Raw genomic sequence first — 27,151 nt, 5'->3', positions numbered from 1 at the left:
CGCCATGAACTCACTACCGCTGATGCCCCTGCTCCGAACCTTCGCTACAGCCGCTCGCCCTCACCTCGAAGCCACCAGTCTCGTTCGCCCCAACACGTCCGCTCCACCGTTTTAGAAGAACTTCACGACGCACCAACGGCAGGACACCTCGGGGTTTCTCGAACCTATGACCGTGCACGTCACCGTTTTTTCTGGCCAGGCCTTGCCCGTTCCGTATGACGTTACGTCGCCGCTTGTGAACTTTGCCAACGACGCAAGAAGCCTTCCCAGCTCCCCGCTGGTTACCTGCAGCCGCTCGACATCCCTGCCGAGCCCTTCCATCGTGTCGGCTTGGACCTTCTCGGCCAATTTCCGGAATCCACATCAGGAAAGAAGTGGGTTGCAGTCGCGGCGGACTACGCGACCCGCTACGCCATAACCCGTGCTCTTCCGGCCAGTTGCGCAACTGATGCTGCGGACTTCCTCCTACATGATATCATTTTGATGCTTGGTGCTCCGCGTCAATTGCTTACAGACCGCGGCCACACCTTTTTGGCCAACGTCATTGACGACATCATGCGTGCCTGCTCAGTACAGCATAAGTTTACCACGTCCTACCATCCTCAAATGAACGGCCTCAATGAGCGTTTGAACCGCACCCTTACAGACATGCTATCCAAATATGTTTCAGATGACCACCGTGACTGGGAGCAGGCTCTCCCTTACATCACCTTTGCGTACTACTCTTCCCGTCTGGACACTGCTGGCTTTTTTCCTTTTTACCTCTTGTATGGCCGTGAAGCGATGCTACCACTGGACACTGTGCTTCCGTCCACCACAGCATGAACTAGCGCTTATACCCGTGATGCTATCGCCCATGGTGACCATGCTCGCCAACTTGCGCGCGCTCGTCTACAAGTCTCTCAAGACAAACAAAAGCAACGCTGCGACCTCCGTCACCGTGATGTCCATATTGTGCCCGGCGCCCTCGTGTTCCTTTAGTCACCATCGCGTAAAGTCGGCGTTTGTGAAAAACTGCTTTCCTGTTACACAGGCCAATATCGCGTGATACGCAAAGTGACGATGTCACCTATGAAATCGTTATAGCGACGCCGACTAGGTCCTCCGCTGTGACAACCAGTGACATTTTCCACGTTGCCCGACTCAAGCCCTACAGCTCTCCATGCGCCTTGGATATTTAATAGCACGTGATGGTGATTTTGCCGCCGGGGGAGGGGGGGGGGGTTAATATAACATTATCATCGAGCGATGCTCAAGAGAAGATCCGCCGCGAGAATGACGAAGTAGGTCGGTGCCCTTGGCACGAGCGAGTGTCAGCCTGGCTCCGTGGCTCTAGTGTAAGTAGCGTGTAAATATCATCTTTCGTCTGTGTCTTCCCGCACGTAAATATATATATATATATATATATATATATATATTTATATATATATATATATATATATATATATATATATATATATTGGTACAGAATGCAACACAGGGCATTTAAGTGTAATAACAAAAGAGAAAAACTACAAATAAAAACGGGTTGACCAGGATTCAGTCGTCGGACCTACACATCCCATGCCCGGTACTTTACCGCTATGCCACGCCAGCACACGAACATAAACGGATAATTTGCCATTTCAAGATCGAGAAGCAGTTTTAGCTTCACAGATACGTTTCGCACAGACATGTTAGATGCGCTATCACCCAGATACTAATACTAAGGCCTGTACCACAAAACAAATTGCTGTCCTTATTCAGTAGCATGCTTGGAAGTGCCATAACACCAATTTTCACTTGCGATTGGTATTTTACCTTCGAAAAAATTCCTAAGTGAACAACCGGCCCGGGACGCTGTATGCGCTGTTACTGCCAATTTTGATAGCCGTTTCTTCTTCACACAAGGAATATGCAACGTTTTCTTAGTTTAGCGATGCCCTTCACTCGACACGTCTGTCTAGTCATATGTCTGTCACAGAAGCGCAGGCTAGTTATGGGAGCCTTCGGCGACGGCACATATACCTGTGTTTATGACGCGTCACATCGGCGCTGATCACTCATTGCGCTGGCACTGTAGGTATAAAAATGGTTTCTTTAAGAACACCGATGCGAAAGCTGAAACGTTGAGTGATTTATTCTTGTTAGACTTCTTGATTCCTGAGCCTAGACACGCTGATAGCGTGCAGACGGACTCGGCGGATGTGCTAGGCCTAAGCTTCGGTGGGGACCGGTCTCGGCGCGTGTAGCTGGCGAAAGCTAAAATATGTGTATTTGAGCCTCAGAACTTTTTTTAGTACAATAAGGAATGTGTAACCGCACGAATCGCCAGAGTTTTTTTTTATCGGCGCGACAATATCAATCAACGGTAGGCTTCGAACTCAGAGTCCGTTCGAGCGCATCTGAACGACTTCAGAATTTCATGACCAGTCCACAACACAGTGACAACGGCGACAACTCCCACTCATGAGTTATATGCGAACTCCTAAAAAACGTGGCGTCCTCTGCGTTTGCGTGGTTTCATTAAGGAATTTGGCTATCCGACCACTCAAAAGGAAAAATGCAAAAAACGAAAGTGATCTTCAGTGTGAATATGTGCGTACATAAACAGGGCAACTCACGCACCTTTATTCCAAGCTGCGACAAGAAATAGTTTTACGCCCCCAAGATATAGCGTTATTTACGACAAGAGACTAGTATCAATTGATGAAATTGTATAAAGCACTTATTATTCAGCAGCGGTCGTCTTTGCGTATTGGAACCAGCGTGGCACAAACACAACCAGCACAGTTTCAGTGTGAACCAGCGTCATGGCAGTGTAACCAGCGTCTCTTCCAGTGTGAAACAGCTCTTATCCAGCGTTCTCACTGGTGTCCCATGGAGCGCCATCGAGTGCCAGGGTTACCAGTGGGACCCAGTGCCAAAAAACGCGCTTGTTTTACACTGGAGGGGACTGGAAGACGCTGGTTTTTGCAATATGGAACCTGAACGAAAACTCCATCAAACGGTTTAGAGAATTCTAAAATTAACATTGGGAACGGGGGACTATCTTGGATGACTGGAGCCATGCGGAAATTGTAATAATTCCGAAGTGCGGAAGGACTCCCTCCCTGGAAAACCTGTGAACCATTTCGCTATAGTCCTGCTTCGGAAAAGCATACCAGAGAATTGTGCGTCAGAAGTTGGAAACCGACCTGGACGATAACGACCTCATGCCACAGACTATGTTTTGATTCAGAAAATGCCTTTCAACGTGAGACATCCTCCTGCAGATTAAGGAGGAGGTACTTACTGCCATCCCAAAATACGGAGAAAATATCTTGCTTGCACTCAATCTTAAGGCGCCCTTCGATAATGTAAGTAATAGGGTTGTGCTGGAGGGTCTCGGCAGCACTGGTTCCGGGCACAGAATGCACAATTACGTCAAAGTTTTCCTCAGTGACAGAACCGCCACCATTGGTATAGGCAGCATCAGGACTGACACCTTCAACACGCCCAAAAAGGAACACCACAAGGCTCTGTGATATCCCCTATGCTTTCTGGCATTGTTGTCATCAGCTTAGCACGGAAGCTCGAAAAAACTGAAAGACTCTTGCATGCCATATACACCGACGACCTAATAGGCTGGTGGCAAAGGGATCCTTAGGAGAAATGAACACCTTCTGCAGCGTGCAGGAGTCCACGCATACACTGAACACTGCGGACCTGCATGGTCCCCGAAGAAATCGGAGGTGCTCAGAGTCTACAGAAGAGGATATAATGTGCAAAACTCCATAGACATCTTCGTAGGGGGGACGAAGATTCCGGTGGTATCCCAAGTTAAGATCCTTGGAATGTGGATACAGAGCAACTGTCGTGTGAATCATACAATCAGACAGCTCGCAAATACTACAGCGGAGATCACGAGCATGATCGCAAAATTTTCAAACAGACGACGAGGTATGAAGCAAGAGGACACATGTAGGCTAATACGTACAGGCCTTCGTTGTCAGTATGATTGTATACAGTGTCCCCTAACAAACACCGCTCGAGCAGGAAAAAAAACAATTAGAGGCAATCCCTATAAACGCTTACAAATGTGCTCTCGGGCAGCCGGTCAACACCGGTCGACAACGGAGAAATTCCTTAAATTGGGCATAAGGCGACACAGTGCAAAACTGCATCGAAGCTCACCTTCTCGCGCAGAAGATGAGACTCATGCTGACCCCAACGGGCCGGAACACGCTGAAAATACTGGGTATGAGGGATGCTTAGAGAGAAATTGACAGCACGGAAAGCATACTTCAAGAGCTTCGACAGATCACTGAGATCAGTCCGATACCAAGAAGCATGCACCCTGAAATACACAAGGCCAGAAGAAAGGCAGGATCAGAAGCACACAAAAGATATTTCGCGGGGAGAAAAGAAGTGCTATACGTCCACGCAACCACATACAAAGAACACTCCGGGGGATAGTCAGCACTGTTGATCACCAGCTTAGACAATTCAATTGCGCTTCGATCAAAAGCAACAACATCCTCGAGGCTGGGGAAGTGGCAATCGCACTCGCCATCACCCACCAGGGCGAAGAGGCCACTACAGCAATACTTACGTACTCGCCAGAATCGTGCAGAAGGTATAACAGTGGACGCATATCCATGCACTATGGCCATCCGCATACTCAAGACGAGAAACATTACCTTTTCGAGATGCTTTATTACGTCCACACCAGGCCATGAAACTGTGACAGGGATGCAGCGTGCCGACGCCGACACGCGAACATAGGCCAACCGGAGGTCCATCACGACGGGGAACCAGACACGGTCAGGAGGCACTATGGAGCTATTTTACAAAACGAAAGAGCCATAAGGAGGATCTACCCCCCTCTACATAAAGACCTTAGTAAAGAGCAGTCAGTTGCCTGGAGACAACTGCAGACTAATACATACTCAGGTCTGAGTCTGCTCAGCAAAGTCTATCCGGCAGCATATGACAATAAATGCCCGCTATGTGGAGTACACGCAACCCATTACCGCGTTACATGGGCCCGCCAAAAACCAAATATAGCGCCAGTACACAAAACACCAATACCGGAGGAGTGGGATGCTGCGCTCGAAGCTTTAAAAACAGGTCAAGCTTATCCATACGCTAGCAAGATGGAAAATACCACAGGGGCCCTGGACTGAGGGCTGCACCTTCACTGGGATACCTCCTTCGTGAAAATAAAGTTTTTCATTCAATCATTCCGATGTTTTGTGCCCAACTTTGCCGATACTGCTTACCCTCTGACTTCATTACTGCGCAAGGATAACCCTTTCACCTGGACAGCAGATGGTGATTCCTCGTTGCCTCAACTGAAGTTTCTACTCTCTTCCGGAACCATACTTTCCCACTTTGACCCCTCTGCCTCAACAGAATTGGACACCGACGCGAGTAGAAGAGGCCTCGGCACCGTCTTCGTCCAGCGTTTTGGCGCTGCCGAGCATGCTATTGCCTATACCAGCCGTTCGTTCAGCAAGGCCGAACAGAATTACACCGGCACTGAGCAAGAGTGTCTCGCTGTCGTCTTTGCAGGCCTGAAGTTCCGCCCTTATCTCTACGGGCGCGCTTCATGATCGTTACTGTTCACCATTCACCGTGTTGGTTGGTTGGCCACCGTGACCCGTCTGGCCGCCTTGCTCGTTGGGCTCTACGTTTGCAGGAATTTGACTTTGCAGTCCGTTACACGAGTGGCCGACATCATGTGGACGCAAAATGTCTTTCAAGGCTCCCTCTACTAACAAATGCATGTGACGCCGACAATCTGGCCGCCATCGACGACATTATTTTTCCCGACCTGGCCACTTTTCAGGAAGAGCAGCGTGGCGACCGCAGCCTGGATGCCCTCTTCGTCTCAGCTGCCTAACCAACAGGTAAAGATGGCTTTGTCATCCAAGATGGCCTGCTCTACAAGAAGAACATAGTGGCTGATAGCGCCCGCTTCCTCTTTGTGGTCTCTAAGCATTTTAGAACCCACGCGCCCTGTGCAATGCACGACGACTCGACCGCTGGTCACCTAGGATACACCAGAACATACCACTACATTCAGGGCCGATTCTACTGGACTGGCATGTGACGAGATTTAGAAATGTATGTGGCCGGTTGCGACAAGTGCCAGTAATTCAAGCGTCCTAATACTGCTCCGGTCGGACTCCTTCACCCTGCGGCGCCACCATCATCTCCTTTTGAAATGGTTGGGTGGACCTTCTCGGTCCATTCCCGCGCTCAACAAACGACTACTGTAGGATCATAGTCTGCGTCGACCATCCGACGCGTTATGCTGAAACTGCAGCGATGCCAATGGCCACGGCTCTTGATGTTTCGAGCTTCCTCCAGTCCTCTGATATACTGTGTCATGGAACCCCTCCTGTTATTTTGAGCGATCGTAGTCGCCAGTTCATGGCCGACGTAGTCGAAGAGCTGTTGTGTCTCAATGCTTGCCAGTGTCGCCATGCGACCCCGTATCACCCGCAGACAAATGAGCTCGTCGAGCGCACAAACAGAACTTTGACTAACATGCTTTCGATGTACGTCGATTCCGGGCACGAAAATTGGGATATCTTGCCTTTTATCACATACGCCTACAAAACTGTAAAGTATGAAACTACCGACTACAGTCTTTTCTGTCTTCTTTATGTCAGACCACCCTGCACCTTCCTTGAGACCATTTTAACTTTTTCTCCTCATGCGGACACTCCTGTTGCCCAGACTCTCTGCCGCGCTGAAGAAGCACGCCGCATAGCTCAGCTCCGTACGTTGGCATCACAGGACCGCTCCAAGATCAGCTGCGATTCATGCCATAAGAATGTGTCGTTTGACCAAGGGGACATAGCATTGCTTTGGACACCACTTCGCAAGCGTGGTGTCTGCAACAAGTTTCTGGCTCGTTACACCTGGCCTTTCGCCATCACCGATCGCCTAAGTGATGTGACCAATTTGATTGATCGACTCGTTTCTAATGGCTACCGGTCGAAAAAGATGCAGCTTGTTCGCGTCACCCGCCTCAAACACTGTCATCCCCGTGACTCCGAGTGGACGTAATAGTTACTTGCCCAGCGGGCTTCGTCTCTGAAGGGAGGAGTGTTACGATAAAGCTAAACGATGAACAAAGGAAGAGGAGAACGAAGTGGGCTTGTCTTTGCCCCTTTTCATCATCGTTAAATAAACGCACCCCATCATAACAATATAGGTCATTCAAAAGCTAGGATGCGCGAAAGTCACGATCGAGAGCCACCATGGTCCTGTTGCTTGGCTGAAGAAAATGTTAGAAGCGGGAGACTGCTTGCAGGAATGTGACTTCGAGGTCCCGTATAGGAAGGAAAGCCAAAATGAGAATACAGGTGGCCTGAGCAAGAGATTTTAAGCAACTCCGGATGTCTTTTTTTAAACGTGTTCTGTACGTTTCAATATCGATGTTATTGAAATAGGCAACGAATTTCAGTCTTGCCGAGAGCTGACAATGACAAGAGAGAGAGAGAGAGAGAGTAGAACATTTCAAAGCGATACAGGGATCATAGCGTTTGGTGGTCGTGTCGCTCGGGCACGCTGACCAGAGTGTCTGTGTGCTTGTATATTCCCAAGGAAAACGCCACAACGACGCGAAGGCTGGTACTTCGAGCTGCACTGTTTGGTAAGTCATCAATGTAGAACAATCCGCCAGGTCGTGACTGAACACCGACGTTTCGGTCTAGCTGGTCACCCTTGGATCGTACCTCCCGGTGGCGGTGGAGTCGGTTACATAAATGTGGCGATGAATCTTATTTAGACATGTTCAACGAGGCTGTCCTTTCATCAACTTCCACCCAAACGACGCCGAGTCCCAACGAAGACTGTGACGTGCAAACAAAGCAGCTCACTTCGAGACGATTATCGCGAACTCTACCGGAACTTGACTCTGATAAGCTGAACAAATTGGTTAAAGGGACCAACGTCGAAGGCTACCATGGAGGCAGCATCGACCTCGTATTCCCAGACTGCTACGTGCTTGCGCCATATGCGGGGACGAAGGTGGAGGTGGAACGGTGCGACAATATAGGAGGGATATTGTGACCGATTCAAGATTGTTTCTGGCCAAGATACACTAATCAGATTGCCTAGTCTAGTAGCATAGTGAATACAACGGGATTAAAAGCGGAGGCTTTGGTGCAATGAGACGAGTGGGCTGACGCGTCCTCATGTGAACTCACAGGGTATCTACTAACCGGGAAAACGGTGAAACTCGTTATTCTCAAAGATTTTGAATAGTCTCCATATAATCAGCGAGAATTCAGGGAATTTCGGCTTCTATTAAGAAAATTAGCAGGAATCTTATTGAAAGGCAAGAAAAGTCGCGCTACTTCTCCCCCGAATAATAGAAAGGAATCGTAAGGAATCGGCTTTGACGCCTTGTCGTCAGTTAGAGGAGTTTTCAGTGTCCAGTCAACGCCCTATTTCTGCGATATGCCCGATAATTCGGATGACTTCGTGGCACCGTCACATACCGCATGGATTCATTGTATAAGAATTTCTGAAATTTTGCACGCAGGAACGCTTCCCCGTCCAATTTCCCTGACTTTTTTCCGTGATCGCAGATCCGAAACGGCATTATTCAAAGCCACCACCGCCGCCATTTTGATTATGTTGCCTCTCGAACTGGCAGTCTCCCACGCAAATGCTCTTGCAGCCATAGCCACCCCCCGGCAACGCTTGACCTTCCTGATTCGACGTTCGCTATTAGGCTTCCTGCCTTTCGGTGCCGTATTTTTCAATAAATCAATTCACTACTGTCAGCAATGGCACCGGCTCCGCCTTTGTAATACTCGTGGTTCGCTTGGAAGCTCGCAAAGCATGACGCGTTTCATAATGCCGGTTCCAGAAAGTCAACTTCCTCTCAATAGACGAGGCAACCTAAAGTTTGCCCGCGCGGCACCAGCGCCGAATGCTCCCCTAGCGGACCGATGGAAGTTTCGAGGGTCGTCGCTGCGCTAGCGCGCGCCCGTGTTCTGTACGGCGGGAGCGCTCGTGCGCATGGTTTTTGCGATGCCGAGTGCGACCTCATCAGCCAGGAAAGGTGGCACGCAATACTGATGTGTTGTCGATCGCCACAGCAGCCTCGAAAACACGAAAGGTCCTACGCCGCCCGTGAAGTTCTACAGATTTCCTGGGAAGTGGTACGAGAAGGACAGACGACAAGCATGGATAACTGCAGTGCGCGGCCGATTCAAGTAAGTCTCACTTTCGCATTCGCGTGTAATTTCTTGAAAGCGGAATAGTCATATGCCTGTTTTTAGTGCATGGCCGTTTGTTTAGTCGTGTCGCGTTGATGAATTGTGGTGGCATCCGCCGTTTGTTAGCGGTAAATGCATGCGTGTTGCGCCGCTAAGCTCTACGACGCCTGCTCGATTCCCAGCCACGGCGGCCGCATTTCGAAAGGGGCAAAATGCAAGAACACCCTTGTTACCATGTGCTTTGATTTTCGTCCACGTTAAAGAACCCCCAGAGGTTAAAATTATTCCTGAGACTCCCCATTACAGCGGGCCTCATAATGATTTCGTGGTTTTGGCATGGTTTTGGCACTTAGAACCCCCGAATTTATTTTATTGCACTGTGCCTTCCCTCGCGTTCGGCATGGACCAGCTCACGAGAATTATTTCCCTTTTCCAAACGCTGCAACTTAAATTACTAGTTGTGCAGGTAACAAAAGGGGCCGCGCGCTACCTTTATGTGGTAGCAGACCGTATTTAATGCCAGCCGCGGTAGTCGCGTGCGCCGGGAAGCGGCAGATCGGAAATCAGCCGCTCGAGACGTGCGCGTTATGTTTGTTGTTTGCCCATGCTTTCTAAGTATCTAAGTGTGCAAGTATCATAACTTGCAGTGGTACCACTCTTGTAGAATAATATATGCACACAATCACAGGAACGTTACCTTTGCAAACGTATTATTGGGAGTAATTTAATCCCCACAACAAATAGGCACACATACTGTTTCGTTTATATGCGATGCAGATGGAAGCGGTGCCAAACAGACCAATGGCAATCACAACAGTCTTCTCAGCAGTCAGCACCACCGGGACATGTGCTCTCATACTGCAGCGACGCAGCTCTTGAGCAGCAGCAAGACACGTGTGAAACAGACTCCAGAACATGCCTTTATGAAGTGACGGAACCGTCAAGAAGCAGCCCAATGGATCTGCAGTGATCGAGTAGTATGACAACAGAAGTTCCTGCTGCCAGTGTGACTTATGTTGTAATTGAACTAAAAGTGGCTAAATTTCTGAACATGGTGCGTACCTCTAACTCGACGTCGTCTACGATCTTGTCAGACACCTGTGACACCCACTTGGCTTTCACTCTCACATCACCGTCCACAATTTGTTCAACGCCGTACACGTTCCGAAGCAGACGCTCCCCTATCGTGAGGTTGCCGCCACGAAAAAAAGCTGTCGGCGTCGGCAACCTTCTTAAAACCGCACGGAACTTTTTGCATCGCTGTTGCGCAAGCAGGCGATCTGCCGCCGTCGAAAACGGCGCGCCATGAGAACGAGCAGCGTAGGCAAGCGCGGACGGCACAACGTAAATAAAGCGGAGACTACGCCACGACACGACTGCGCTGCTTGGCGTTTCCACATTGGGGCGCTGTCAGGAGAGGTGCAGTAGCGCCGCCTGGCCATGGTTTTCTCGTCTATAGGGCTGTGTTAAATGTTGAAGCATGCGCTATGTATTGCGGGGAAGCTGAAAAAGCGTGTGAGGGGGCAATTGTCATGGGATAGAGTATGTATTCCTTAAGTATGCATGCGTGCACATGCCGTCTCCTATCACAGTACGAGCATCGATATGCATAATAAGTGTATTGGCAGGCCCTCGGAGCATTTTGAGACGTTACTGTGGTGATTTCAGCCCTGAAGGGCTGTGAAAGACATGCATTCGTTTTTTTTCGGACTGCCCGCTTTCTCGAACATTTTCGCGGCCCCTAGGGAGTCCGAAAAATTGGACGTGGACTCTACAACAGACCAAGAGGATGCTTCAAATTGTATGTGGGGCAAACGTGCTGCCGAAGAAGGACGAGAACACAAAAGACAGACGTATTGACGAATGAACGGAAAAGGAGGTCAGCCACCGCTTCTGTGAAGGAGCTTGAGGTCAAAAAACAAAGTGTTGGCTGACGTCGAGATGCAGGTGTCATTCATCCAAACCAAAATAAACTCCTTAGAGCAGTGAAATGGAAAATTTACGTGTTGTGCGCGGGCTGAGAGTATGTTAGTACAGTCGAGGTTGCCTTTCCAGCTGCAGAGAGGGAATCTCACCTGTTGCAGAGTTTGGCCCCATACCAATAAGCTTGCTATCTGTTGACAGAAATAGCTCATATTCGGAAAGATTTCCTTCTGTATGCATTTCTTTTTTATTCGTATTTGAAAATGTTCCACTCGATTTGCAATGGGTATTACAATTTTTTCGAAGATATAATATTTGCTGTGCATTTTGCTAACCCCTCCCTTCTGTTTGCTTTTTGAATAAATTAAATGCCAACCTTGGTATTAAAACTGAAATAAGTCGTTTTTTAATTTTTTAACATGCGTTTTAGCCCATCTTGACTTAAAACAAAGTTCTCTGTCATTCGTGAATATAGCAATGGCACTCAAGGAAAACCTGAGTGCCTTTACAAAGAGAAAACAATACTTTTTTTGTTTTTTACACCACCTTATTGGAAATTATACCTAACATTCACCAGTCAGCTATTGGTATTTTATTGACTTTTTAGGTTGCTATTTCGAGTTTTCGCACACCCGAGACTGTCGCACGTTTTGCACATTCATCCAACGCAAAATGCCGCCTGTGTCTTCTTGTGAGTTTTTGTCGCTTGCTGTACCGCTAGTCAACTCCTCTGAGAGGCTGGCGGCGAACTTTATCAAGAAAAGACTGTAGAAGCACACAAACAAAGTTTCTCCAGCGTCTGCGCCGAGACCAAGTGAACCCACATGGGAATCGCAACAATCGGCATGAGCAGGTGCGGCCACTGTTAGAGGTAACACAGAGCGCGTGGCCGCGCTTCGCGGAGCGCCACGACGGGCGCCGCGCGAAGTATGGCGGCGCAGCGCAATCAGTGCCAGAGGCGGAGGGAGCTGCGCGTCGTCTCCTACGGTTGCTCACGCTTCGCCGCAAGCAGCGAAACCAAGATTACGCGCGCGCTTTGGCCTACACAAACCCTGTAGCAACGGTGCGTCAACAGATAGTATTCTAAATCAGTTATCAAAGCACGCACGCATTCTGTACACCTAAAATTTTAACTGCGCCTTTTACTTCTAAAACGTCCCTTTTGTCACAAAGGGTCAATTTTAGAATTGGCTCGCTAAGGAAGTAGAAAATGACACGAAAAACAAGGCATATCTGTAAATCTATGCTTCAGATTTATTATATCGTAAAAACGAAGAAGCCCAGTACCCGGGCCGCAGATGATGCTCAGATGAAGATCTCCTTCCTTTCGATCACCATGGCTACAGATTTTGTACCAGAGCGCGTGCGGCGTAGTGGGAGGAACCGTTGCAGACAACGAGCAGCGGTCTCCGCCTCTGGCGCCACAGAACTTCTCCCGGCGCCCGCTTGGTGGTCTGAGAAGCACGGCCATGCACGTGGTGTTACCTTTAACAGCCTGAACAAACGAGTCAGTGAGCTGACTGCTGCGCCGGCTCTACCGACGCCAGCGTCGGTTGCGCATTCAATTTCTAATCAACGCCATACGGCTGCTTCGGAGCTCCGAGGCAGGCAGCGATGTTCACTGGTCAGAGCATGGTATGCGAATAAACATTGATTCATCATCATCATCAGCCTGGTTACGCCCACTGCAGGGCAAAGGCCTCTCCCATATTTCTCCAACAACCCCGGTCATGTACTAATTGTGGCCACGCCGTCTCTGCAAACTTCTTAATCTCATCCGCCCACCTAACTTCCTGCCGCCCCCTGCTACGCTTCCCTTCCCTTGGGATCCAGTCCGTAACCGTTAATGACCATCGGTTATCTTCCCTCCTCATTACATGCCCTGCCCATGCCCATTTCTTTTTCTTGATTTCAACTAAGATGTCATTAACTCGCGTTCGTTCCCTGACCCAATCTGCTCTTTTCTTATCCCTTAACGTTACACCTATCACTCTTCTTTCCATAGCTCGTTGCGTCGTCCTCAATTTGAGTAGAACTCTTTTCGTAAGCCTCCAGGTTTCTGCCCCGTAGGTGAGTACTGGTAAGACACAGCTGTTATATACTTTTCTCTTGAGGGATAATGGCAACCTGCTGTTCATGATCTGAGAATGCCTGCGAAACGCACCCCAGCCCATTCTTATTCTCCTAATTATTTCCGTCTCATGATCCAGATCCGCAGTCACTACCTGCCCCAAGTAGGTGTATTCCCTTACGTCTTCCAGTGCCTCGCTGCCTATTGTAAATTGCTGTTGTCTTCCGAGACTGTTAAACATTACTTTAGTTTTCTGCAGATTAATTTTTAGACCCACTATTCTGCTTTGCCTCTCCAGGTCAGTGAGCATGCATTGCAATTGGTCCCCTGAGTTACTAAGCAAGGCAATATCATCTGCGAATCGCAAGTTACAAAGGTACTCTCCATTAACTTTTATCCCCAATTCTTCCTAATCCAGGTCTCTGAATACCTCCTGTAAACACGCTGTGAATAGCATTGGAGAGATCGTATCTCCCTGCCTGACGCCTTTCTTTATTGGGATTTTGTTGCTTGCTTTATGGAGGACTATGGTGGCTGTGGAGCCGCTATAGATATCTTTCAGTATTTTTACATACGGCTCGTCTACACGCTGATTCCGTACTGCCTCCATGACTGCTGAGGTTTCGACAGACAACATTGATTCACGCAGAGTTAATTGTATCTGCCTTGACTAAAGTAAAGAGGTTGTGCGAGGTTGGCGAAACCGAAACCGGTACCGAGCGCTCCCGGACTACATTGCGTACGATTATAGTAATATGCAGAAACTCCGCGCCCCTAGCTTTCGCTTCATAGCCAAGAAAAGTTTCCCGCGAGTATAGGAAAGGAAACATGACACGCGGGTAGGTATGATGAGATGCACATGACCGCTGTCACCCCTGCGCGAGTCTCGACAGCGGGCACAGCGCCAGAAGATGGCGTAACAATTCCATTGTGCACGCGCTCCCATGTTGCGTGTACTTTTTGTCACGGATGTACATTAACGATTGCACATCGTCATAGGAAAAGACGTATTCCACACATTTATTCACATTGCAAGATAGCCAAAACCAGGCAATTCACATTATCACACTGCAGCTACACGTCATATGAATCTTCTTTGCTGAGTTCTCACCGTACTTTATCTGTCCAAAACCGATATAAACATTCCTTTGGATTACCTTATATAAGTCTGTTTGCGCAATGCCTCGATTTTTTATGTACTAACAGCTGGTTTCTTCATTCCCTGTTCAGCCGATTCGATTCTAACAAATGCTGCTTTTTACAAAAACCCTGAAGTAATTTTGGCAAACTTGCTACCAAGTTTTCATCAACATTACTGCGGCTATAAATCTCATATAAAGGACAACTGATTCTTACATATTCGGATCTAACCTCTATAAAGTATTGTACTCTAAGTATCGCACCGAGTGCTGTTTTTCATTTTTATTTTGCATCAATAAAATCTGTTCATTGTGTACCAGCGCTCACTTGTGACATAAACAATACGCTATTTATTGTTATATTCTTATGTAGTTGTGCATGTATTTTTGTTTTCTAGCTATTAGTAACTGGAGGTCCCCTCTGTCGTCTGTTGGCTCTGTGACGTCTGCTTGTAAGATGTATAATACAATTATGTAACCTTATTTTTGTGCAACAATAAACTCAGAACTGAACTGAAAAATAAATGCCGTGTGAACAATTTTTCATCAAGTGGTTTAAAATATAGGCTTTTTATGCACGTAAGATTCTTTGTCATGCAGCAACAGAAGAGGCAATTGCGCTTGGAATTTGAATACATGCACAAGTACGCCTTTGTAGAATTGTTGCGTCACATTGACCATTTAACGCACGGCGTAATATTGCCACGTGGTGCGGCGCAGCAAGGGACTGAAGAAGAGGAGAACGACGTTCGTCTCGGCATTGCGCGTCGCCGCTTACGCTTTCGTAAAGTGCAACCGCCTGTATCTTCATTCAGCTTCTATACTCCAGCAGGGTATACGCAACAATTTGGTGGAGGTGCTGGGCACGCTCAACTTATGCAGGAGACCCCACTGGGCAGCAAGAACCTCGCCCCCAAGTTGGAGTTGACTCCAGTTCACCGCACAAGCCGGCGAATCCGAGGCCTCACCCCAGGATTTGGAAACCTCCAAGAAAAAGTGATGACTGCGACCACTGCGACTTCTACGGAACGGGTGACACCGACTTACCTAACACTGCTAAACCACCAAGTGCCGACGGCTTTTCATGGCGGCACATTTGAAGACGTGGAAGACTGGCTGGCGGAGTTCGAGTGCGTGGCTGCGTTTAGCGAGTGGGACAAGAACGCCAAACTCAGGAACGTCTACTTCAGCGTCCAGGATGGTGCTCGCATGTGGTTTATGAACCACGAAAGTGCCCTGTCATCCTTGCCTGAGTTCCAGCGCAAGCTACTGGAGACTTACTCCAGCCTAGATAGCCGGCAAAAAACGGTGCGAGCCCTTCAGTCACGCGTTCAAAAGCGCAACGAGAGCCTCACGATGTACGCGGAGGACATGACGCGTCTCTTTCAGCGTGCCCATCCGAGCATGTCGGAAGAGAAGAAGGTGCGTTATCTGATGAAAGGCGTAAAGGAGCAGCTCTTTGGCAGTCTTGTTCGAAATACGCCCAAGACTGTTGCGGAGTTCCTCACCGAAGCCACCGCGATAGAGAAGACCCTTCAGCAACGGTCGAACTTATACAACCGACAAGTTAATTCCGCCTGCACTCCGGATACGCCGGTAGGCTTCGGGTGCGACATCGCCTTACTTTGCGAGCTGATTCGCTCAGTGGTTCGCGACGAGCGGCAGAAGCACCACGGTACGTCGCCACCTCCAGTCAGCTCCCTCGCCAGCGTCGTACGCAACGAAGTACAGCAGGCACTGCAGGCATCTCTTCCCAGCAGTGAAGCACCAGCTCTACCAATTGAATCCCGGCGCAAGACTTACGCACAAACATTACTGAGCCCCATCCAAGCTTTCGCACCTACTTATGAGGCGCCGCCAGTCGCGTTGCAATCGGCGCAAACTTCTCCGACAGCTCCGCTGCCGTACTTCGACGATTGCCGAACACCCGCAAGGAAATCAGAGGTTTGACGAGCACCCGATTGACGACCGCTGTGCTACCACTGCGACGAAGCTGGTCATGTGTATCGGGAGTGCCCCTACCGACGACTCGGACTGCGGTGTTTTTCTATCGATTCACCTCGCCACCCGACATCGCAGAATTCCTTGCACAGTAGCGCAGGCCGAGCCCATCGTAGTGGCAGTCACGCTCACCCTCACCACGCCGATATTTCCCTGCTCGCGATACCACCTCGAGGACGACGCAAGGGCGATGCCCAAGTCCACGCCGGGAAAACTGACGTCAGCGACCTTCCGAGGCGGGGCCGCTGATACTCGACGCGCTCAAGACCTCGTATCGTGCTGACCGCAGAACAACGAAAACACGATGACGCCAGAACCAGTTTCCGCGAACAAGATTTCACTGGAGAAAGCTGTGTTGATCGACGGCAGAAAAATGAGTGCACTTGTAGATACCGGTGCAGATTACTCTATTCTTAGTGGAAAACTGGGGAGCGTTCTGAAAAAAAGTTACGTTGCCCTGGAACGGTGCACCAGTTCGTACGGCAGGTGGCCACGTCGTCACACCGCTTGGCCTATGCACGGCCAGACTAGAAATTCGCGGTGCTGCTTTTCCCGCCACTTGTCTGGGTCTACGCGAGTGTTCCCGCGATTTAATTCTTGGGATGAACTTTCTCCAGGAATATGGCGCCATTATTGACCTCCTCGAGCGCTGCATCACTTTCTCGACACAAAGGGCAACACAGACCGACGCCATTGGACACAGACCCGCACTTCGCGTTTCGGACGAGAGCATCGCGACACCACCGCGTGCGAGTGTTATGGCTCCTGTCAAGTCTGACGAGCTACAAGACTTAGGAGCCATTGTAGAAGGTAACATTTCTATGTTTCTGGTGCAAGGTATTGTGTAGCGCGAAGCCTTGTGGAACTTCGTGATAGCCAGACAACGGTCCTTGTTACCAATTTTACTTTTGAGCATCTGCACATTTTTCGTGGCACTGTCATCACCTACGCTAAACCATCAACGGACATCGTCGAGAGCTTTGCGTCTGAAGTGGACACAGACGACGGTTCGTTCAGAGACATCTATGTGAACTCCGAGCTTACGGACGACCAAAAGAGCGCACTGCAGCAACTCTTCAACGAATTCTGCGCGTGCTTCGCTCGGGCTACTAAGATGGGCCAAACGCCAATCATGAAGCACCGAATAACGACATCCGCCGACGCACGTCCCATCAAACAACAGCCTTATCATGTCTCGCCGAAAGAACTTGAGGCAATCCACGCCCAAGTCAAGGAGATGCTAGTTGATGGTGTCATTCAGCCTTCGCACAATCCGTGGTCTTACCCGGTCATCATAGTCAAGAGAAAAGACGGGACGCTTCGTTTCTGTGTTGATTAATTATCGACGCCTAAACGATGTTACCAAGAAGGACGTTTACCCACTGCCGCGTATCGATGACTTTTTAGACAGGTTGTAGCTAGCTAAGTATTTTTGGTCTCTCGATCTAAAGAGCGGTTACTGGCAAATTGAGGTCTATGAACAATACCTCGAAAAACTGCTTTCGTCACTCCAGATGACCTTTACGAATTCAGAGTACTTCCTTTCGGCCTCTGTTTGGCACCAGCCACTTTCCAGCGAATGGTGGACACCGTTCTCGGAGGTCTGAAGTGGCAAAGCTGCCTCGTCTACCTCGACGACGTGGTTGTTTTTTCGACGACATTTGACGACCACCTGAAACGACTGCGTAGAGTTCTCGAAGCCATCCGATCGGCTAACCTCACCCTTAAGCCTCAGAAGCGTTGTTTCGTCTACAAGGAGCTGTTGCTTCTTGGACACGTGGTCAGCGCGGAAAGCGTTCGCCCCTATCACGCGAAAACTGCCGCTGCAGCCTCGTTTCCAACACCGACCGACAAGAAACGTGTCCGACGCTTCCTGGGCCGTTGTGCATACTACCGGCGTCTCATCGAAAATTTTTCGAAGATGGCGGAGCCGCTGACTCGCCTCGCGAGGGACGATGTATCGTTCGTCTGGTCCTCAGAGCACGAGACTGCATTCACCGAGCTTCGACAGCGTCTGGTGTCAGCACCAGTTTTGGCCCACGTTGACGTGGAGGAGGACACGGAAGTTCATACAGACGCCAGTAACGTTGGCCTTGGTGCGGTGCACGTACAACGGCAGGAAGGTATTGAAAGAGTGATCGCCTACGCAAGTCGAACACTATCGCGTGCAGAGACCAACTACACCACCACGGAGAGTGTCTTGCCGTCATATGGGCACTGGCCAGATTTCGACCTTACCTTTACCTCCGCCCATACAAAGTTGTAACTGATCATCACTCGCTATGCTGGCTTGCAAATCTCCGGGACCCTTCTGGACGACTGGCACGCTGGAATCTGCGTTTGCAGGAGTGCGACGTGACCATCGTGTTAAAGTCGGGCGCCTACACGAAGACGCTGACGGAATCTCGCGCGCCCTTATCGACACTACCGACCACGACATTGAGGATGACGGCGCTTTCCTTGGGGCCGTAAGCGGTACTGATTTGTCCACATGGCAGCGCGCAGACGACGCACTATGGCCTATATTCGAACATTTGGAAGGACAAAACCCATCAATACCCCGGCATATTGCTCGAGGATTGCCGTCTTTTTGTTTATGACATGGCGTCTTGTACAAGACGAACTCCGCTGCCACCGACAAGACCTACCTTTTGGTCGTTCCAGCCGTGCCGTTCTAGGCGAACAAAACTCTGTGCCGAAGTTTTGTTCGGATGTCATGAACTTCCGTCTGGCCATTCGGGTCTTACGCGAACGCTTGATAGAGTTCGCAAATCCTACTACTGGCTGAAACTTGCCAAGTGTGTTAAGCGCTACGTCCAAGCCTGCTGTGAATGCCAGCGCCGAAAGTCGCCAGCTGCGAAGCCTGCGGGATTGCTGAATCCGATTGACCCACCTGGCAAACATTTCGACCAGGTCGGCATATATGTTCTGGGCCCATTTCCACTGTCATCTTCTGGCAACAGGTGTATAATCGTCGCCATGGACTATTTAACGTGGTATGCTGAGACAAAGGCGCTGCTTCGACGCACAGCTTCTGAGGTTGCCCAGTTTTTCATTTTCATACAGAGCATCGTCCTACGGCATGGTACCCCATCGCACGTCATAACAGACCGAGGCAAAGCCTTTACAGCACAGCTCATTGTCGACGTTTTTAAACTCAGCTGCACGACAATCGAAGGACAACTGCCTATCATCCGCAGACAAACGGCTTGACCGAACGACTGAACGAAACGATGACTGACATGCTGTCTATATACGCAGACGTACAGCACAAGACGTGGGACGAGATACTCCCTTATGTAACGTTTGCCTATAATACTGCTACGCAAGAAACAACACGCTTCACGCCGTTTTACCTCGATTACGGCCGTGAAGTGCAGACTATGTTAGAAGCAATGCTGCCATGCGACAGCACCGGTCATCTCGACCTCGCCCAAGATGCCGAACTCTTCGTGCAACGCGCGAAAGAAGCCCGTCAGCTTGCCCGAGTGCACGTAAAGCAACAACAGAGCATCGATATGCGCACCGTTACAATCTTTGCCATCGACATGTCGAGTTGATCAAGTTTAGGTCTGGGCTTCCATGCGCCGAAAAGGACTAGCCGAGAAGCTTCTGAGTCGCTACTTCGGACCTTACAGAGTGTTGCAGCGAATTAGTGACGTGAATTACGAAGTCCTTCCTGAAGGAAGCCAGCCTCCCCGACGTCGACAACCGCAATCTGAGATTATGCACGTTGTGCGGTTGAAACCATACTAACGCCCCTGATATTCGATGTTTTCAGCCGCTTCGGTTAGTTTTTGTTGTTGCTCGTCCATCAGTGCTTTGTGACTATATCGCACACCACAGTGATTGCGAGTATAGCCTAGGTGTTCGTCTTAGACTACCTCGGCACTCTAAGGTCAAGTCTATGTGTATTTTCCTTCTTCCTATTTTTTTTAAGAGGGGGTAACGTCACATGATGTGGCGCAGCAAGGGACTGAAGAAGAAGAGAACGAGGTTCGTCTCGGCATCGCACGTGGCCGCTTACGTCTTCGTAAAGTGCAAGCGCGTGTATCTTCATTCAGCTTGTATACTCCAGCAGGGTATACGCGATAATATAAATGAATAAGGGCTGCAAGAGAGACACGACTGAGCGCACACTACCAACAATTCATTCCATAAAGGGACAGCAAGCCCATACATAGGCAATCTATTCACATGCGCCACCGGGAAATGCATACAATCGTTCTGCTTCACTGTTACACGAGATGCGCCCACTTGCTTCCTGCACAAGCGAAAACAAAGATAAAACAGGGGAAGCTCATGGCATAGCCATTACAACAATCTACAATAAAGAACGAAAATAAAAGAAAACGAGCAAGAACACCCATCATCAATAAATAACAGCAATGCAAGAAAGTGACTGCAAACAAAACAAGAAGCCGAGGTTCTTGGAACCAATATTCAGAAAGTGGATATATAGACAGCGTGAAGAACTCACGCACGATCAAAGTGAAAAGCAACTTGCAGCTGTGAAAGTAAAACTGAAGGTGGTCTTACGCATGTGTCATTCACACGTGTCATTGAAATTGACACGTGTACATATTTATTTTTTCCGGGTTACGGATTTTCAGTGCCTAACAAATGTTATTGGCCAGCGGGGAGGCGCCCGCATGTATCGGAAGTTTCTCGAATATTAGCGATGGTTCTTTCTGCTGTCTGTTGCTACCGAAGCTTGTGTAATCTGATTGCGTGTGTGACGTGAATTGTGTACAACTTTTTGGAAGACACGCGGGCACCAGCAATCACTCGAACCTTCGATGGCTCATGTAAAAAGGCCGACGTGCTTGACCAGCTGGTGAGGCCTTCAACAAAATGCCAACTATGTTCGCCGCTATCGATGTGCTTTGAGTGTAACTTGCTTTTGAGGGCGAGCACAAAACATGTGATGCCGTCCTGCCGTACGTATTATTCGCTTCCAATACAGTGGTGCAAGAAACAACAAAGATCACGCCGTTCAAGCTATTTTCCGCGGGAACACAAATACGACACTCGACGCAATGCTGCCGCACGTCACCGACGAAGAGAATCTTGACGTCGCCACCTATCTCCAGCGCGCCGAAGAAGCCCGACAGCTCGCCCGCCTGCAGATCAAGAAACCGAAGAGGACCGACAGTCGAAAGTACAACTTTCAACGACGTTACGTCGAGTACCAGCCCGGTGACACTGTTTGCGTTTGGACCCCTCTGCGTCTACGAAAACTCGGGAAGAAGCTTTGACGCCTTTATTTCTGATCCTACAAGATCATCCGACGCGTTGGCGCTCCCGACTGTCGTTCCAGACGGCATTTCGCTATCACAGCGCCGCCGCTCACGACCGGAAGTAGTGCATGTCGTGCGACCTAAGCTGTTCCACCAGCGCCAACGAACATAGGTGAACATAGGTGCATAGGTGAACTTTGGACTTCATTTTTTCTTACTATATTTTTTTGCCGTTTAATAAGTGTCGTTTTGTTGTTTTATTGCTCCCCTGTTAGGGTTGTAGCATCGGGATGCTGCTGATTTAGAGGGGGACATTGACACGTGCACATGTTTATTTTTTCGGGTGACCGCTTTTCATCGTCTAACATATGTCGGTCAGCGGGGTGGCGCCCGCATATACCGGACGTTTCTAGAATATTATAGATGGTTCTTTCTGCTGTGTGGTTGTCACCGAAGCTTGTGTAATCTGATTTATGTGTGTGCGCGACACCGTTTGTGTAGTACTTTCAGGAAGACACGCGGATACCAGCGATTACGGGGGGACCTTCGCTGGCTCATTTATAAAAGCCGACAAACTTGACCGGCACATCAGACCTTCGATGATCGCCGACTCTATTTGCCTCTATTATCGTTCATTGACCGTAACTTGCTTTTGAGGGCACAGGTTCGCCAAATAAAACGCTAGTGCCATCATTCACAGTGTCGCTGACTGCTTTACCACCACTACGAGGTGACAATATTTCGTCTGATAAAGAAAGCTCCAATATTCCTTTTTTTTTGTCTTCGTAGGCGCTTGCGTAGCCAACGTGATTTGTTAGCAGCAGACATTGCACTGCAGGCCCCGCTCCTTGCGCAACAGTTATGCGAGGGGCGGGAGAAGGGGGGGGGGAAGGCGTTCCAGCTATTTCTAGCAGGTGCTTGCCTATCGGCCATGCCTGGTTATTCTATCCGCCAACAGGTGCCGCCACAAGCGGACGCGCTTCTCCTTGCTGCCACTTGCTGGCGCTTCAAGCAGCCTCCGCAGAGCACGGGCCATGCGCTCATGTTCCCTTTCACAATGTGCCACCCTGTGCCTTATAAAAAGCTGTGGGAATAAAGGGCACACCTGCCTCAGTGCCTTGTTGATATCAACTTTCTCCTTGGTCCTCATCCCTTTCCATTCAACGCAAACGCTATTTTCTAGGTAAATCTGTCTTCAAATCTGTGTACAATCGTCACGCAAGCCTTCCCCTTACAGGATATTCCACAAAATATTGATGTCTATGTTGTCATACGCTCCTGCAATGCCTAAAAAGGCCACATATAACGGTCTCCATTCTACTCTGGATATTTCAATGCACTGAGTAGCGACAAATACGTTATCATGCAGACACCTACCTACTATGAAACTATTTTGAAGTTCTTCCATAATGCTATTATTCTCTGCCCATGCCTGCGAATTTAATTTATTTCCCTGCATTGCTAACCTGTATATTTCGGAAGTTATGGTCAACAATCTATATGAGTGAATTCTATCTTTCTACCCCCTACCTTTATAAAATAAATTCATTCTACATTCCTGCGAACTGTCTGTTATTCGTCTATCTTTTTTTACCTATTTGCTTGTGCTTTCACCATAGCTTCCTTAATTTTTAGACCTAGTTCATTAATCAGCCTAACGGGAACCTCCTCTAGCCCTGTGGCTGTGGGCTTCAGAATTTTCTCTTCGGCTTTCCTCCAGATGAAATTTGCCAGCACCAGCTCCTTTTCCATCTGGTTCTCTTTCGTGCTCGTTTTTTTCCTCAAATACAGCCTCGTCATTGCTTTCGATATAATCGGCTGTTATTTTTTGGATGTAATTTAATACAGTGTACTCTTCACATTTGTTTCCATCTTTTTCTAGGATGTGTTGTTCTATTGTTCCAGAGTTCCGGCCTCATATGTTGACGTGGTTTTCAAATATTCTAGTTGCGGCATTGTATTCCTCCCTTATTTCAGACAACCAATGTTGACTTTCATCTTTCATGTTTGCTTGCATGAGTGTTTGAACTATAGATGTTTTTCTCTCGGTATCTTTCTCGTTTTGTGGTTGCTTCATCCTGCGATAACTACACCCTATTTGCCTGCCTGTTCTCTAGGGATGCTTTCGGTCATTCGGCGATCGCTACTCGTATGTTCATGCTCCCAACAGCTTTTCAGTTTCTTTTTTCCTTTCCAACACTCCCCTTGTCACCGTGCTACCATGCTGAACTGAACGGTACTACCTTGGATGCCAGTGGCGGCATCCTACTGTCGCACTGCGTGGTTGCGCGATCTTTGTCTTGAAAGCGATCTGCTTTGGGGGCACGGTATAAGTGGCCCAACGACTCGTGCCTTTTAGTGCACTGTGTTCTCAGCGATCAGTTTGCCTTGATAGACAGCACAGAGGTCACTTCGCTCACTTCCTCCAGCCAGCATTTCTGACAGCGCGTGTATGCAGTCATTCAGTGTGAAGTGTTCATGTTTGTCCATGCTCTATGGCACCATGCTAGGTAAATTATATAGTACGAGAATGCTTAGAACGGGGTTTTCTACTGCGAGGGCTGTTGAGTATGGCGCGGCCGCGTGAGCCCCGTCTTGAATACGATCTGCGATGCGGACAGTGTAGGCGCACCAAGGGCCGAGTGCGTCGTCTGCGCTATAGCACCCATAAGCTTGTGTGTCGCCCGCGTTCACGAAGTGACACGTCACTGTAACTTTATGTGAGGGTGAGGTTAATGAAATAAACCGTACGCCATCGCAAGATTACTGCCTCGCTCAAGGCAGGCGGACAATGTTAATCAAAGGGGGCGCCAGCATATGGCCGTGCTACGCCTCATCGACTCTCTTTCTCGCAGCAGTGCAATGCTGCTCAGCTTTAGCGGCATCGGTGTAGCCGGGACGTGCCCGGAACAAGATGTCACCGGCCTCGCAATTCGAGCGTTTAAATGGGCCGTTTTAAATGGGGAGAATATTCTTGAAAATTATTGTAACCATTCAGATTGAATAGAAGTGCAGTCGCTGAATAAATTTCGGATGATGGGGAGCACGAAGTGGCCACGACGGCCGTATTACGGTGGGGGCGAGATCCAAACACGTAAACCAACTTTAATGCGCGCCAACGGTACATTCGACTAGTCGAAATCAAGTGATCAGAACGCAGTCGACTAGTCCATTCAGAGCGCCGTGCTTTAGTGCAGCAACATAGAAGAATGCAAATCACAGCTACACAGCTTCATGGCGGCCATATACTTTGCCCTTTCAGGGCGCATATTCAGGAGCCAATCAGCCTTTGAAACGGTTCTATTAGACATGCGCTTATGGTAACACGCTCCATTGGCAGAAAGAAGCTGGCGGGCATTTTCTTGCTTTACTGCAGATCCCGACTAATACCCGTCGTGTAGCGTTGCTGTGTCAGCAAAGACGTGCTTCCAAGTAGCAATGGTATATTGGCGGAATTTTTGGTTGGCACTGTACACGGGCTACATTCGCTGACAGAGTCTGACTGCCGATGATCTGGACGATAAGGTTGTATAATTGTTTTATACGTACTTGCCACATTCGTCCAGTGGCTATATGCCATTCCGCTGCCGAGCACGAGGTCACGTGTTCAATGCCGACAGCGTGGCTGCATTCCAAAGCAAAAAACGATCGTGGCCCACGCGCGGGGTGCATGTTAAAGAAGCCGCGGAGACAGAAAGTGTTTTCGAGCCCACTACTATGGCGTGCTTCATAATGAGATCGTTCACTTGTCAAGTGGAGCCACACACTTTAATTTTATTCGAATATTGAATTTATAACGTGTGCAATACATAGGTGCTTTAAACGGTTGCCCCCATCGCCAAAAAATAGAATTTTCTCAAAGACACAGACTGATAGCGTATTCTATGTTACGCTATGTGTAGTGTTTGGACGTCGAGCGGGGCTGATGTGAAATGCCATTCTTTTTCAGAGCTACAACAACAACGCACCTTAGCTGCCGTCCGTTCTTTTCACAAGCGCTCTCCCACTGTGCTTCACGTAGTTTTCACAAGTCGCACAACACTAGGCTTAGGAAGGACGTAGAGTGAACGCTGAACATTTTCTGGGACTAGAGTTCCCATTTATGTGTCGGTGTGGGACTCAGCCAAAGGCGCGTACGAGCACCCAAACATGTCGGACGCGGCGTATAATCAGATTATCTACGAAACCACCTTTATAGTGCAGTCTTGACCCAGAAATTAGCACAGGACGTAACACGCTTACATTAGAGTAATTATTTGGCCAGAACCCCACAATAGAAAAAGTAGCGGTTGCAAACTGAACCCTTTATTAAACGAACGTTTGCCGAGAAAGGGAAATCAAACACAACTGAATAACATTTTGGCAAACGGCTGCTGTCGATCGTCTAAATAAAATCTGCGGGTCCAGTGCATCTGCACTGCATGACTCACCGCATACTCTATTTTAATCGCTGGTGATCGTGTGTGTTCCAGAATGTCGACCACTATTCATGTCGCACACGCAATCTGATTAGAGAAGATTCTTTCGCTATAAAATAGGTGACACCACTTGAAAAACTTCAGATACGTGAAGGTGGATCCTGCGAGTAGCGATAACATTGTAACAGTTGTTAGCCAGTAAACGTAAACAACGCACTCGCGTCACTGCTTTCCTTTGCAAAGTAGTCCTTGCGCGGGCGTCTATAACAGATACAGGCCTGTAAGAACACATACGTTATTCAGTGGTTTAATTTTAAAGGTGCATTATCCAAGTTTGAAAAGTCAAGTATGTTGGATATGAACTCAACAAGACGAACGAACATTTATTGAAATGCAAACCTAAATTTCATACGCAGCTCAAAGAAATCAAGAGCGACAAAAGAAAGATTCGAGGTATTTGAGGAAGAGGACGCAGTTGGTTTGCATATCTTCCTGGATGTTGCGAATTTCCACAGAAGTCACTTTCTTAGTGCGGGATAATAATGCTGAACAGGCGATGCTTACCTGGTTTGGCGATTGTTATGGTTTCCGTTGTAACCACACCCAGAAAAGCAACCTGGCGTCCTTCGATATTGTACACTGTGGACCTCGGCAGCGAGATATGCCGGAAGCTCGGCTCAGCAGATGTGTCAAGGTTCGTCCCCAGAACCCTAATTTTAGCTTCTTTCATTTTCCGAAGAAATGGAGCCAGTCCCTCCGGTCCGTCGTCGAACTCATGATTTCCTAGGCACTGGAAAACAAATAATGCTTTCAAAGGCACAGACGCTGAGTCGCAATGAAATGCAAGTGTGAGCGATGGAGAGATGGAAGCTTTGCCCACCATACTTCTTGCTGGAAAATTATATATCTGTGACTCACATTGCACGACAGGCCCAATTGTGTTCGTTGTTCTTGTGCTGATCACAGCCATTGCGACTGCCGCTGCCCGTAGACCTCTCCGCCGCTGAGCTCATTTTATAAGAAAGCTTTTTCCCTCTTCCTTCGACTTCCCCACTGGTACTGCTGCTGTTGCTGTTTGCCACACCACATCAGGGATAGGGTTGAGAGGCGGTCACAGCGTGTGCATACATGACCGGAGCGTGGCAGATAGGAA

General features: G+C 48.8%; 1 protein-coding gene across 4 annotated transcripts in view; it reads right to left on the bottom strand.

Moving 5' to 3' along the window:
• LOC135921169 (protein 5NUC-like) overlaps window positions 1-27,151 on the bottom strand; it is a 266,996-nt gene that overhangs the window by 126,053 nt on the left and 113,792 nt on the right. For all 4 annotated transcript variants that reach the window (XM_065455478.2, XM_065455477.2, XM_065455476.2 and 1 more), the window contains exon 3: window positions 26,563-26,788. In XM_065455478.2, the coding sequence (XP_065311550.1) occupies window positions 26,563-26,788 (226 nt within the window). The remainder of the gene's footprint in view (window positions 1-26,562; window positions 26,789-27,151) is intronic.

Source organism: Dermacentor albipictus, chromosome 8, assembly GCF_038994185.2.
Source record: "Dermacentor albipictus isolate Rhodes 1998 colony chromosome 8, USDA_Dalb.pri_finalv2, whole genome shotgun sequence".
Lineage (NCBI taxonomy): Eukaryota > Metazoa > Arthropoda > Arachnida > Ixodida > Ixodidae > Dermacentor > Dermacentor albipictus.
The sequence above is the reverse complement of the archived record's forward strand: the minus strand, read 5'-3'. Positions and strand labels throughout refer to the sequence as shown.